The sequence below is a fragment of the Arachis hypogaea genome, chromosome 5, assembly GCF_003086295.3.
Source record: "Arachis hypogaea cultivar Tifrunner chromosome 5, arahy.Tifrunner.gnm2.J5K5, whole genome shotgun sequence".
Lineage (NCBI taxonomy): Eukaryota > Viridiplantae > Streptophyta > Magnoliopsida > Fabales > Fabaceae > Arachis > Arachis hypogaea.
This window is the reverse complement of record NC_092040.1, coordinates 12,830,159-12,845,128: the sequence shown is the minus strand read 5'-3', so window position 1 is coordinate 12,845,128 and position 14,970 is coordinate 12,830,159. Positions and strand designations below refer to the sequence as shown.

The 14,970-nt window shown below is 29.2% G+C and overlaps 1 protein-coding gene and 1 pseudogene across 4 annotated transcripts; one reads left to right on the top strand and one right to left on the bottom strand.

Annotated features, from left to right (window-relative positions):
• Positions 1–6,454: 6,454 nt before the first annotated feature.
• On the bottom strand, positions 6,455–11,501 carry LOC112800835 (uncharacterized). Of its 4 annotated transcripts, none has more exons than XM_025843239.3 (9): positions 11,287–11,501; positions 10,273–10,421; positions 9,970–10,057; positions 9,025–9,433; positions 8,583–8,636; positions 7,673–7,770; positions 7,388–7,513; positions 7,208–7,297; positions 6,455–7,041 (listed from the first exon to the last, which is right to left on the bottom strand). In XM_025843239.3, the coding sequence occupies exons 1-9, from the start codon at positions 11,347–11,349 to the stop codon at positions 6,913–6,915; spliced, it is 1,206 nt and encodes a 401-aa protein (XP_025699024.1). In that variant the 5' UTR covers positions 11,350–11,501; the 3' UTR covers positions 6,455–6,912. The 4 variants fall into 4 exon arrangements, with proteins under 4 accessions (XP_025699024.1, XP_025699023.1, XP_025699026.1 ...); XM_025843238.3 differs by having other exon boundaries at positions 11,108–11,357; XM_025843241.3 differs by lacking the exon at positions 11,287–11,501 and adding an exon at positions 10,976–11,280.
• Positions 11,502–13,347: 1,846 nt separating this feature from the next.
• Positions 13,348–13,538, top strand: LOC112804660 (small nucleolar RNA U3; annotated as a pseudogene).
• Positions 13,539–14,970: the final 1,432 nt, after the last annotated feature.

Below are 14,970 nucleotides of genomic sequence, written 5' to 3'. Positions count from 1 at the left end.
AATATATTTAATAATACTAAAAAAAGTAATATATTTAATTTAAGTTAAATTTATATTAAAAATTAAAATATATAAAATATTTTTTAAATAAAAAATTTATGAATTAAAATATAATTAAACTAATAATTCTTTTGTTTGATTTTTTTATTATTCTATAACATAAAATAAATAATATCATGAATGTTATACACATATAAACTTTGAAATACCAGTGTTTTTTTAAATTTAACTCTTATGTCATACTTATATGAAATTATAAAATTATAATTGAATTTTTACTTTTAATTTATATATTTTTAAAATTTATATTGCATATATCTATATTTTATGTATTTATTTATAATTTTATATATTATTTTATTATAAATTAATTATTCAGATCGAACTACATTTAAACTATTTAAACTTTTAAATTAATAAATTAGTAACTAAAATGATTCCATCGACGAATGGAATTTTTTTTCTTCTTTTCTCTCTCATCATATTAGAAGTAATTCGTTTTCCACCAAGTTATAAGTAAATTAAAATAAAATCAAAATACTGCTATAATTCATCCAAAAAATGTTCAAATAATTTGCATGTAAGTGGAAAAATATTTATAATGTTTTATATTTTGAAAATAAATAAACATTCTCTCTTCATTTAAAAAATTAATTAATATTCAATTTAACTATCGAATATTTCAATTACTTTTAACAGTTTAGCAGGTGTTTTATTAAAAAAGAAATAGCTAAAGAAGATCAATTAAGAGAAAATCAATGTAAAAAATTTAAAAGCTAAATTACTTTATATTTTTATAAAAAATAAATTTATAATATTTAAAAATATTGATGAGACAGTTAGATCAATGTTTAGGAAGTACTAAGTACTAACTAGTGTAAAAAAAAATAAAAATAAAAATAAAAAGAACACGTGAAACATCAATGGTGGACAGGACTTCAGAGAGAGAAGGACAAATCATGATTAGAGGCACTCTACTCTCCAATAATTGACTGCGGGTTACAAGTTCCCAAGAAGCTGTCAATGTCAACTTGTAACATGAAAATGATGAAAATGACTACTGCCACTGCCGCATATACATCTATAATCAAAGGATTACACTCTAATCACTAACCATTAGTTTAGGCTGTTGTAATTAGCAGCAGTAGTACTCTTTGAAAACAGAAATTATACCTGATATTTTTTTTTTGAGGAATGCTAGGACCAGCAATTTCGATATTTTGTAATCATCAATTGGTCATCATTAATAGTATTTTTAGTGGTGTAAGATTACATTTAATAATAAGAGATCACTTACTTTTATTTTGATAGTTAAGTGCTCACTAGAAAACACAAAAGTTACTGGTCCCCTTAATTTTTTCATTTTTTTATATATATCATTAAGTGTATATTTTTTATGAAATAAAATATATATTTTTTCAAAATTTATTATTAGGATATAATTTTTATTATTAATTATGAACATATACCATGGAAGTCCCTAAATACTTTAGTATTTATTGATTTTTTTTCCTTTTAAAAAGTCATTAAGATGTGGCCTGTGGGTAGTTCTTCACTCATAAGTACTTTAACTTAAAAATGGTCCTGACTTTGATGAGAATACCATTACTAAATTTATCTAAAACTTCCACAACAAAAAATTATATAAACCTTTTTGTTTTTTCATAAAAAAGAAACTAGTTTTAAGTTAAGAAAAATATATAAAAAATATTTGATATGTATTTATATAATAAATATTGTTTAACTTATTTTTAATGTATATTTTATATTTTAGTATATATATTATACAAATAATTAATTTAATAATTGTTTTTAAATATATATGTAGTATTTGTCTTTTAAGTTTTACGTTTTTATGATAGTAACAAAATTGGGACCAAATCTTTAAAAGGCATGGAAATCAAGAGCTGTAACACTTCATTAAACAAGCCTTTCCTTTTGTTGGGGGATTTCACCTTTCAAATGTTTGTTTATACATTGATTTTAATCTTTAAACCATTGGCTCTATTAGAATTATTTATGTATTTATACAAAAATATATGATAAATAATATGGTAACTAATATGTATTGTACACACCATAGGCATACATGACATTTTTGTTTATGCAAATGCAATTATTATGAGCCAACAACTCAGGGGCAGTGCCCATTCCTTCGCTAGAGTTAAGTTTGGCAAACCAAATTGCATTTGCATTTGTGGACCAGTATGATTTGTGTAAGAAGGGGATGTTCCATGAAATGTAAATATGCTCCTTGGCTCCTTCCTCACATCACATGAGTTCATGTGAAATAACGACCAAAATCAAATAAGAAAAAACAATATTATATCATTATAAAATATTAAAAGATGGAGGAAAACTATATATGAAATTTGAAATATAAAATGATATGCTATTGTATATTGTTATGAAACATAATTCATTATTATTATTCAACTATGCTAGATGTATATTAATGTCAACTATTAAAATTAATTATTAATATAAAATACATGTTAAAACATAAAATATATATTAAAAATAAATTAATAATATATTACATAAAAGAAAAGTTTAGAGCCAGCAATTTTGTTAAATTTTAGCCAGCATGTAACCAATAAAAAAAAGTGAACCATTGGATGAAATCTCACACTAATCTTACACCATTAAAATCATCATTAATGGCTATTTGATGACTACAAATCACAAAAATTGCTGCCCTTAATATTGCTCTATATTTATTATTGACTTATACAGTTAGATTATCTTTTATGCACAATAAATTTTATCAATTCAACAAAAATCTTAATTTTCTCGGTCTAAAAAATCCCAATTTTCTTTAATTGAAGCTTTTTTCTTTTTATTTTTTTTTATTTTTTTGACCTTCTCTCTTGTTGGTATTTCTGATATCTCATTGGTAATATTTTTTCAAACTGAATTAATCAAATTTCTAATAATAAAATATACCAAAACTCACAAATAAACTTAAAATTCATTCGGTAAAAATCTCTACCTCAAGTTTACCCAAAAGTCCTAAACCAAACGGTCTATAACCCATAATACACCGGAATTTACTCCAATGTAGGAATATATAACGAATTAAATTACTAAAGTACCCAAATCAATAATTCAATAAAATGCTTTCTGACTTGCTGTCATCGTTGTGAGAGGGAAATGACAAGCAAACTTTTTTAAGCACATGAACTGTAGCAGTAAATATTTTTGTCGCAAAGCTATCCCATTTCACCAAACCTATATTTTGCAATTTGCATATGAAAGAATATCTTCAACATAATTATTAAAGAATCTCTGTAATTTTTATTCTTCTATTTATCATAATTTTAACTCTTAATGTCTGTCACGGACTATTCAATATTCACCATCACACATTAAAGTAGAAGCAAACATTGATGATGCACAAATAACAAGATAATACTCGGTTCTACCCATTTCATAATTTCATTCTTATAAAGATGTTCTCTCTTCCTTCTGTTATGCTATGTTTGTTTGAGAAGAAAATAAAAAGAAAGAAAAAGAAAAAAAGAAAATGAAAAAAAAATGATTATTTTTTATTGTTTGATTGAGAAAGAAAATTAAAAAAAAAATGGATGGAAAAAACTAGTGGAGTTCACTAATTTTTGTTCTCTCTACCATTAGAAAAAAAATAGAGAAAAAATTAATATTTCTCTTTTTACTTTTAATACTACCCCTTCATTTTTTTAATATATATTATAATATAGAGATAAAATTATTTTTTTATAACATTTCTTTTCTTCTTATTTTTCTTCCATCCAAACACATCTAAAAAAAATAAAAATCCACTCAATTTCTTGAGAAGAGAATTTGACAATTTGTAGTTTTGTACGTATCTAATTTTGTTTAAAGATTAATTGAAATTGCAAAATGCTCCAAAACAATATATTGTTATATGAATATGTCAAAATTTATTACACTTATACAAGAAAGAATACTAGAATAATCAAAATTTATTATTTTTAGTTATCAGTCAATTATTACTATTTAAAAGTACGAGATAAAATATATTATTGAATTATTATACTAAAAAAATTAGAGTAAAAGAATTGAGTTAATAATTAAATAATAATAAAAAAATAATAAATTATGATCTCTCTATTATTTTTTATATAAGTCATGCAATATAATGATGAGAAAAAATTATTAAAAACTAGAAAAAAAAATCTTAAATAACCCTTAACAATTACTTCGAAAGATAACGAGCCCCTCAACAGAAAATACCTTTTTTTCGGTTTCTGATATTTATTTTTATGAGACTGATTAGCCCCTGTGTCAATATTGATAGATGGGCTAATGTTAAATATCAAGGGCCAGAAATGGTACCTTTTTTGTTTGGAGACCTCGTAGTCCTTCTAAAAAATTATCAGGAATATGATTGGGTATTCACTCTTAAATTTATAATTTTAAGCAAAGAAACTAAGGATGTCAACACGACGGTCCTCGAATCCAAAATCTTCCCCGATTCCGGCCCAAATCTTCCCTGATCTCACTTGGATCCCGCCCCAAATCTTCCCTAATCTCGCCTCAATTTCCACTGTGAGATAACTGAGCCTCATTTTTTCATTTTTTTGTAGTTTCTCGATCCCGCCTCAAATCTTCTTTGATCTCGGTTCAATTCCTGTCGTGGGGGATAACCGAGCCTCATTTTTCTTTTTTTTTTTTCTCGCAGTTCCCACGAGAATTCTCATTCTTTATCTTTCTATATTCTTGTAAAAACTCTTAATAAAAAAACTCCTAAAAAATTGAAAAAAATGAGGGGAATAAATTATGATCTCTCTATTATTTTTTATATAAGTCATGCAATAGAATGATGAGAAAAAATTATTAAAAATTAGAAAAAAAATTTTAAATAACCCTTGACAATTATTTCGAAAGATAACGAGCTCCTCAACAAAAAATACATTTTTTTCGGTTTCTGATATTTATTTTTATGAGACTGATTAGCCCGTGTGTCAATATTGATAGATGGGCTAATGTTAAATATCAAGGGCCAGAAATGGTAATTTTTTGTTTGGAGACCTCGTATCCTTCAAAAAAATTATCAGGAATATGATTGGGTATTCACTCTTAAATTTATAATTTTAAGCAAAGAAACTAAGGATGTCAACACGACGGTCCTCGAATTCCAAAATCTTTCCCGATTCCGGCCCCAATCTTCCCTGATCTCGCTTGGATCCCGCCCCAAATCTTTCCTAATCTCGCCTCGATTTCCACCGTGAGAGATAACTGAGCCTCATTTTTTCATTTTTTTGTAGTTTCTCGATCCCGCCTCAAATCTTCCTTGATCTCGCTTCAATTCCTGTCGTGGGGGATAACCGAGCCTCATTTTTCATTTTTTGTTTTCTTGCAATTCTCACGAGAATTCTCATTCCTTATCTTTCTATATTCTTGTAAAAACTCTTAATAAAAAAACTCCTAAAAAGTTGAAAAAAAATACATATAATACGTTAAAATAACATACAAATATATTTTGTCCAAATTCTAAAATAATAAATTAATTAAAGTTTAATATCCAAGTCCAAAAAATATAAGAATACAACATAATCTAGGAAAATAAAATAAGTCTTAACACAAAAAATGGTGGAAACTTAGGTGCATTAATTTTATGTGAAGTTAATAGTTGAGAGTCTTTAAATGATTTGACAGAGTTGATTAAATTATCATCTAACAACTAACTTCACGTAAAATTAATTGCAGCTGATCTTTCACCACAAAAAATATATATAATAGATGAGATTACTAAAATACCTAAAATATTAAAAATAATTAAGTAAATTCGTATTATTATATTAAAGATAATTAAGTAAATTCGTATTATTCGAGGATCATGGGAACGGGACGGGACAGAGATCCCACTTGAGTCCCTGCAATTGTCTCGAAAAATTTTCTTCTCCGGTTTTCGGAAAAATTCTCCATCTTCGGATTCCCATTTAGAGTAATATTCATAGGAATCCTCGGATTGACTTTTTTGAGTTAAAAAGTATTTTTTTTTACAAAATACTTTTATTCAATTTTAAACTTATTTGGGTACATCTTTCTAAAAAATACTTTTATGAAAAAATAAATTATTTACTTTTTCTAAAAATTAACAATATCTTTTTTTAAAAAAAATAAAAATGAAAGACATTTTTAATAATTAAAAACTTTTTAAAAAAAACCTATTAAATTGTAAAATATTTTTGTTTATTAAAAAAATCTTTTAACAAACACGTAATTTTTTTTGTTAGAATTACAATAAAAGGTAGAGCTGTCGGAATATTAATTTTTTAATGCGTTATAGTAAAATGTGTTGTTCTGCAAGCTTTTCAACAATCAAGAATGAATTGAATTTTGTGCACTGCCCTCGATTTTATTTTTTCTGTCTCTTTCCACCCAGCATGTACACTCAACAATGATAACCCTCTTTTTTCTATCCCTAAACACATGAATTGTTGTGAACTTTTGGGCAACAAATGTGTATTATTTATAAGTCATCCGCAGCACCTATATTAACATACCAAATCTGGCCATTTCTGACAAATAATCGTTACAGCATTATGAGGTGCTATATATTCTTTTGATTAAAAAAAAAAAAAACAAGATGAAGAAAAAGAAAAGTGTGTGATAATTGACTTCCATCCTCCCCAAACTAGAATTAGAACACGGGGGCAATAAGGGCACTAACTTTAATTGACAATGGCTTCAATCTAAAGTACTGATACCGACCATGATCATCTAACATTCTCTTTATGGTACATAAGCAGCAGCCTCTAAAACACAAGGTTTGTTAAAACAGAATCCAACATATGACACCTTTAATAAACTTGAGATTTTTCCGAAGGGAAAATTGAAGGTGGATCTGGTCACGGATTACATGTAATGACTCAACCTGGCACAATAATTACATCTCGCGTACTATCAAGATACTGGAGCATATTCTTGGATTATTGATGCCAATTTATTTCTATCTTCTTCTGTTTTCACTTTTATCAAGAAGGTGCGTGCAACAACGCTATCATTATTTCCACCACTTCCATCAGCAATATCCTACAAAGAACGACAGACAGTGAACAATCCGAATGATAAGCTTTTCAAACAGAATCTAAAAATATAATGGAAAAGGTTACTTTTAGCTTCTCCTATCAATACTAACTATACAAACTATACAGAGCTTTTCGATGTTTATATAAACACTTCAGCATTTGTGCCTTACCGACGTGTGGAATATAGCAACAAGAGTATTCTTCTGTAGATGCGTCTTTATTCCTGGATACAACAAGGCATTGAGAAGAATTTTCCCTACCTGCCATCAATGAAGGTATCAGAAAGTCAATGAAACTCACAGAAACTCACCTAAACTATAAGTACTAAGAGAAATAACGAAAGAACAAACCTCATTTCGAACAATGATTGTTGGTTTGGACTCCTTGGTAGCCTTGCTGACACCTTCTTTGCATTTAATACATAGTTGACCCATTCCTTTATCTTTCCATACATTCTTAACATCTGTATCACTTGACTGGACCAAAAAAAAAAAGTGAGAGACATTAACTCATTAAATTGAATCAAGGGTAGGCAAAATAGATGCTGTCTGAAAGCTATTGTGACACTGCAAGTACATAAATTATTAAATTTACATTGAAACATTGCATCAAATGAGGGGAGGGAAAAAAAATACCTTTACAAATAGTTTGCACTTCACTTCATGCACAACTATGATACCTTTCTCTTCTGACTTCTTCACTGATGGACTGCTGGGCTGCTCCAAGTCATTTTCTGAAACCAAATAAGAAATTTTAATTTGTACCCCCTTTTCTTTTCTAATCTTATTGATTATAAATGCCATGAATATTAATAAATGTAACTCTAATGGTTCTCTTGTGCACAAGAAATTAACATTTCTATAAACTAGCAAGCAAGAATGTTGATGGGACCCAGAGTATAAGGTCAAAACTAAACTTAAAACAATATATAAGGTAATGATATGTAACCAAGTTCAAAACTTGAACAAGATAACAACGCAAAGATAAAAAATTCAAGTACCCAGCTAATAGTAATGAACAATAGTACCCTCAGATCTCAATATCCATTTTCTTCCCAATATCGTGTATCTTTTGTTTCGTCCAGACTAATAGAACTTTCCTTTTACCATTTAGAGGAAGAGGGCGAGAGAAAAGGGGGGGGGGGGGGATAAGGGATTTAGTTTTTGTTAAACAACCTGCAGATGTAAATATGTTCTTCCTACTCTAGGGTTTCTTTAATGAAAATAATTACCATATAGAGGAGGAAAGGTTATCATACATTAGTAAAGACTAAAGAAGCATGATATACAGTTATCAAACCACCTACCACAAAAAAAAATAAAGTAACCTTCATTTTATATTCATTTAAGCATGAACAACAATTACATCATGTGACACTTGCTCCAAGAAACCTCCAGCATTAAAAAGGGTCACAAATGGTGAATCAAATACACAATACAAAATGGATAGGATAATCTGTATTTGCAAAAGGAAATGAAGTATCTATTAAGAAGACTGTAACTGAAAACTTGGGAAGGGTTAAAGAGAGAAGAATCATGTCCTCACCACCATCTACATCATCTGAAGCATCATTATTAGAGGGAGCCGAATTTTGAGTACCTGGAAAACATAGGATAATTTAGCAGCCAATAGCGAAACAGAGACAAAAGTTTCAACCTAAGTTCCACAAATCGGCATGCAATGCAGTTTGAAGTTCCAGTCAGCATATGAGCATCCGTCCAAGGAATAGATAGCAAGCTTTGTTTCCAAAATGGAGGACATTAAGATAACAGATACTCTATGCAAACCTCCAATTTATTATGGGTGTCCTAAGCCAGTATGAACATATGTCCCATGGCCTCTAATAACTGACGGCTGTCTGTCATCTAGACATCACAATAAAATTATACAACAAATTAATTTTTTTATTTTCATTTTATAATATTCATGGTCTTAAATTTTCATTAAACATATAGGGTATACTATTTGAGGGTGAGAAGAATCATACCAAATGTAAAAGGTTTTTGACTGTTTGAGAATAATCCAGCACCCCATGAAGTAGCAGGAGTGGCAAAGTTTGCAGCAGAAGAAGCAGCGTTCGCAGCAGAAGAAGCAAAGTTTGGCAGAGGAGTAGCAAAATTTGTAACAGGACTAGCAAAATTTGTAGCAGGACTAGCAAAATTTGTAGCAGGACTGCCAAAATTCATAGCAGGACTGCCAAAACTCATAGCAGGACTAGCAAAATTTGAAGCAGGACTAGCTGTAGTAGACCCAGTTTTTTCTCCAGAAGTTTTATTTTCTTTATTAGTCACATCTGGAGATAATTTTTTCCCGGCAAAAGAAGCACCAACATCAGGCAAATTTTCCCCCTTGGTGGCATTTGCTTTGATCCAGTTTACAACATCACTAAACTTTTCCTGAAACAATACAAGGATTTTCAACTTTATGCATGGCTTACAGCATAGTGTAGTGAGCAGCACGACTCTTTGGGGTGGGGTGGTTGTGGGGGAGGGGAGGAATGACATAGATCCTAACACTAAAATCATTAGAGGTGGCAAGAACAAGCAGTGAGATCAAGCATATTATAGTGTAGCCAAAGCAAATCTCATTCTCACCAGTAGACAGACTCCCTCTTGGTAGAACACAGGCAGGGATGTTGTTATAAAATGGATATAACCTTGTATAGTTACTTAACAACAATGGATATAACCTTGTATAGTTACTTAACAACTAGAACCACAGTGGTTTCACTTTCCATTCGAAAATGTGCAAGTATACCTGTTTATTTAATTTAAGTATTCATACAAGTAACAAAACTACAAGATATCAGACAAGAGTCTGCTAAAATGGTAGCTTCAATAACATATTACTTGGATTCAGATAGTATGAAACTACCAGTAAATTGGAAATATAAGTAATGTATGTAAGATCATTAAACCATGTGCTGAATTACCATAATGCCTGCAGCATGTTCTAAGTAATCTCTGACACCATCTTCCCAAAGCTCATCAGGGTGATTCTGTAATTGTGTTTGAACCCAGCTGTCAAATGGAAGACATGTAGCAGAATAATGAGAAGGACTATGCAGGATCCTTAAACCAGATTTTACATCAAAGCATGATGATTTATAACAAATGCTAACCAAATAAGACATATGCAAAGTATGCAAAATCCAAACCCAGACTTTTTTCTCATTTACCAAAAACTGAAATATGCAAATAAGGAAAAGGCAAATTGGTTGATATAAAATATGTACCTTGCAAACTGGGTGTTTAAGGCTCTCACATGCTTCTGGGATGACTCTGCCCGCTGCATATCTAATGATGGCACTGCCATTGTTTCCTGGGATGGTTCAGCTCTATGAACGTCAAAAAGAGATCCTTCCATTATTCTTTTGTTCCGAAACTGCATCACAGTGAAAATGGAGGTACATTAAGCTTCGACAGAATTACAGAATGATAAGGCAAAGGCTACAGACATTCAAGCATCAAAAAGTTCAGGTAGTTTGGCCATCGGAAGTTATACACCCACGTACGGACATAAATATATACTTCCAAAAAAATCATCTGCCACATGTAAAATGACTCGAGCATAAACTCTGGAGAGTTTCCTAGCAAGTTCCCAAAGATAACCGTTAAAAAGCATAAAAGACAATTTAGCATACACATACTTATTAAGAGCTAGAGCACTACAAGTGTGTCATTTATTGGTAATAAATCAGTAAATTGTTATTTATTATCAAAATCAGTTCAAATCTCAGTCCTGTTACATCGCATATTCTTGGGGGAGCTTTAAGGTGAAGTGTAATGTATCACTGAGCAAAAGTGACAAACACTTGAGAGACCAAAAGGGTGGATCCTTTTCAATATTGAAAGCAAGATAAGCACAAAACTGAAGTAAACACAAGAAGATAAGCTTATAGTTACAAACAGCTTCGTTAGCAAATGCCTACAACTCACCCCCTTTCAATTCAAATCGCTACTGATGTTCAATCTACTCCTAACAATTACTGATTTTCAATCACAAGAACAAACTTTTAAGATGCTATCTATAACACGATTTTGCGGAAACTCAATGCCAGAAAAATTCACCAAGTAGAAAAAAATTGAACTAGCTGGAAAATTGTATTCTTCTAAGACCCAAACCAAAAAAAGGGGAAAATGTCGGCGGTAAAGTACGTAACGGAACATTAGTGAATCAAGTAGTGAACTTGTGATTGAGCTGAAGCTCGAAAACGACAAAAGGAAAGAGTGTCAATAGAGACACTTACCACCGTTTCGTTTGTATCGGTGTGGTTCGGTTCCGAAACAGCCAAACGCTTCGAACCTCTCATTTTGGCACAGCTCAAGAAGAAGGGAAATAGGGTTTTATGCCGGTGATTAATCGATAATTTGATATAATTTGAACTCCAGCAAACAAAACAAAGTTTGTTTTTCTTTTCTTATTTTTTTTCCTTCTTCTAAATTGATTGTTGTATTTGAATCCGTGGGATCAGGTGGGGAACTCTCTTTTAATTGGCACCGTTAAATGAAGTGACGATCTATTAGGGTTTACAGCCCGTTTCAGAATTTCAAAAGTATGTCCAACCCATTAAGGCTAAATGGGCCTTTCTATGTAACGGATCAAGACAGTACTGGTGGCCCATACGAATAAAGAAATGGATTAACGGGTAATTTGTATTATACAAAATGACTAAAATAGATATATCTTCGACCCTCCTCTCTCTTTCCGTCTCTCACTAACTAAGATTTGGTTTGGTAAAATTTTTTTGAAGAGGTTGTTGTGCTTTTTAAAAGCACAATAAAATAAAAAAGATTATGTGCTTGTGCTTGCCACTTTTAAAAAATTGAAATACTTTTAAAAACAATTAAGCTGGAATATTTTAAAATTAGCTTGTACTTTTCAAAATTTAAAAATCTAATATAACTTCATATATTAACTAATTTTTAAATTTTACACTTAAATTTATGTCTTTTATAATATTTTTAAATTTTAAAAACTATTTTACCAAACGTAATTATTGCTACTTATGTTTATTAAAGTTATTTTTAATTTGATTTACCAAACATAAATGCTACATTTTTTAAAAAACTATTTTTTTAGCTAATTTTTAAAAATAAAAATTTTACCAAATAAAGTCTAAGACGATAGAGAAGAATGATACCTGCTAAACTCGCTTTTGCCAATTTATTTTTTTGCTCAACTCAACATTCAAAAATTTTTGGGTACAATTTATTTTCGTATTTTTTTTCTATTTCTGAATTTTTTATTGTGTTATTGGAAAATTCAATAGATGCTAAATTTAGTCTTTTATTCCAATAAAAAAAATATACAATAAGAGAAGAAGAACATAAAGATAAAAAAAGACAATGTAAAAAAGAAATTCAAATTAAAGTTAAAAAAATAATTATCTATGAACAAAAATTTTTTTATTAAAAATTCGTGTCCACCTTCCTAATTCCTAATGTAGGGTTTTGCTCAGCGTCTAAAACAAAGATGTGGAGTATTTTCTATGGTTTAAAACCGGCATGGGACTTGAATTTCAGAAGAGCGATTATGGAGGCCGATTTGATGAGTGTTATCGACATTTTAAACAAGCAAGACAGAATCAGTAAACATACAGATGGTATCGTGAGTCACATTAAAATCATGCTAGAAAGAGACTAGGAGGTCAAGCTTATACATAGCTTAAGGGAGGGAAATAGATGCGCAAACTTCTTGAAAAAAAAAAAGGGTCTGTAGGTGCAGCAAGGCTTTATATTCATAGATATTCCTGTGAGTAGTCTTCCACAAATTATTGATGTTGATTGTAGAGAGGTTACTTTGTCCGAGAATTTTGTAATTCGGGAGTTTGAGCTTCAGCCTCGTCTAATAACACACACACATATATATATATATATATATATATATATATATAGGTAAATTCTAGCCTACCTTTTTTATAATAACATGTAATTTACCTTCTGTGACATGTCATCTTTTAATTAGTTGCTATGTTAACTATGGTTAAATTATTGGTAATTAAATTATAATCCAAAGTGGGTGATTATGTAATTAAATACCTCCAAATTTAATTTCAATGCCATCCAAAAATCCCATATCATCATCACCATCACCATCAACATCATCATCATCATCATCATTATTTTCATTTTCTTTTTCGTCTTCCCCTTCTACACTATGATCATAAAAAGCCATCATAATCGATTTCACGTTCTTAAATTTTAAGATTTTCTGAATTTCGCAAACGTAAACTTAGTCTCACCTGGGCTAGGTTCACCAAACAAAAGCAGTTTTTATAACTAAACACAAAGAACACAAAACACAGAACACGACCTTACTTGAACAAGATCTGTTCTATAGGCTCGTACATCTGTATCCTTGAGTTCTAAGAAGACTTTGGTTGAACTATGACCGTGAGGTCAGAGCGTGATTAATTGTTCCAAAGCGCATGCCATCTGAACGGTGGAGGATCGTTCGCGCTACAACCTTGTGGTCGAGATGGTCTCACGGTGTTCTGACCGACTCAAATATTTTTTCCGTGGCCATTTAATTAGTTATTTTTTCTAAATACTTAGTGTGTGTTTGGATTACAATTTGCAAACGGGAGTTTGAATAAAATTAATTTTGCAAACTTGATTTTGATGAAAAGTAAGTTTGTATTAAGTGATTTATGTTTGGCAATATTTATAGCAAAATGAATTATAGTAAAATAAATGTTGTTTGGATTACACTATTCAAAATCACTTTTAGATACAAAATTACTAAAATAGACATCAACGTAAATAATTTTTGTATATTATTTTAATTTAGATATTTGAATAGATGTTATTAATTAATTCTATAATAAAATTAATATTTATACACTAAGATAAAAATAATATATAAAAATTGACAAAATATACTTTTAATTAAAACTAACAAAATATAAATTTTAGAGAGTACTAAAAATAATAAAAAAATTAAATATTTATTTTGGTAGTAATTGAAATAAATCAAAAAAAAATTTATGATATTTTTTATACAGTATATTTTTAGTACTCTTAGTACTCTTTTTTAGTATGTTATAATTTTTTATTATTATTATTTACAATTAATTTTTTGTTTAATTTACTTTCTTAATAGGATCAATATATTACATTAAAAAAAATAAAAATAATACAAAAAAATTATAATTATAAAAGTGTATAATATCAAATAAATAATTAATAAAAAAATAGTAAATAATAGAAAAAGATAGTTCATATAAACAAAAATAATATAAATAATACAATAGTATGCGTAAAGGATAAGATTGGTAAAAAATAAATAAAGATTGAGTATTGATGGCTAAAAGTCCGTTGGTGAAACGCAGAAGCTTAAAATTGTTGCTTCTTGAAAACGTGGTTTTGAATGCAAAATCACTTCTGCGTTCATGAATAAAAAATTTTCCAAACCAAAAATTACAGCTTTCAAGATATCTAAACGTACTTCTTCTCTTTGAACGTGGTTGCCAAACACACCCTTATTTCCTGGTTCATCAAAATATGGAATGAGTTGATTTTTTCTTTCAATTTCAAAGAGAAATGGGACTGGGTAAATTGAATTTCTACACAATAATGATAAAAGTATAACTTTATTTTTTAATGTTAATAGAAATTATATATTTATCTCTCTTATAAAAATATTTAATTACAAAATTACCCTACTTTAGTTAACATATTAACTCTTATTGAGTTAAATTAACTCAAACTAAAACTAAGCATCCAATTAAAACATGTCACGTCACGAGGGGTAATTTACATGTTGAAATAGAGGGGGTTGGTTAGAACTCACCATATATATATATATATATATATATATATATATATAGTAATACTTTTGGTACTTAATTATTTTATATACAAATTTATTGATCCAATCATATTAAAGATTGATTAAAATTTATAAGCAATTGTTTTTGTCTCTATCGTTT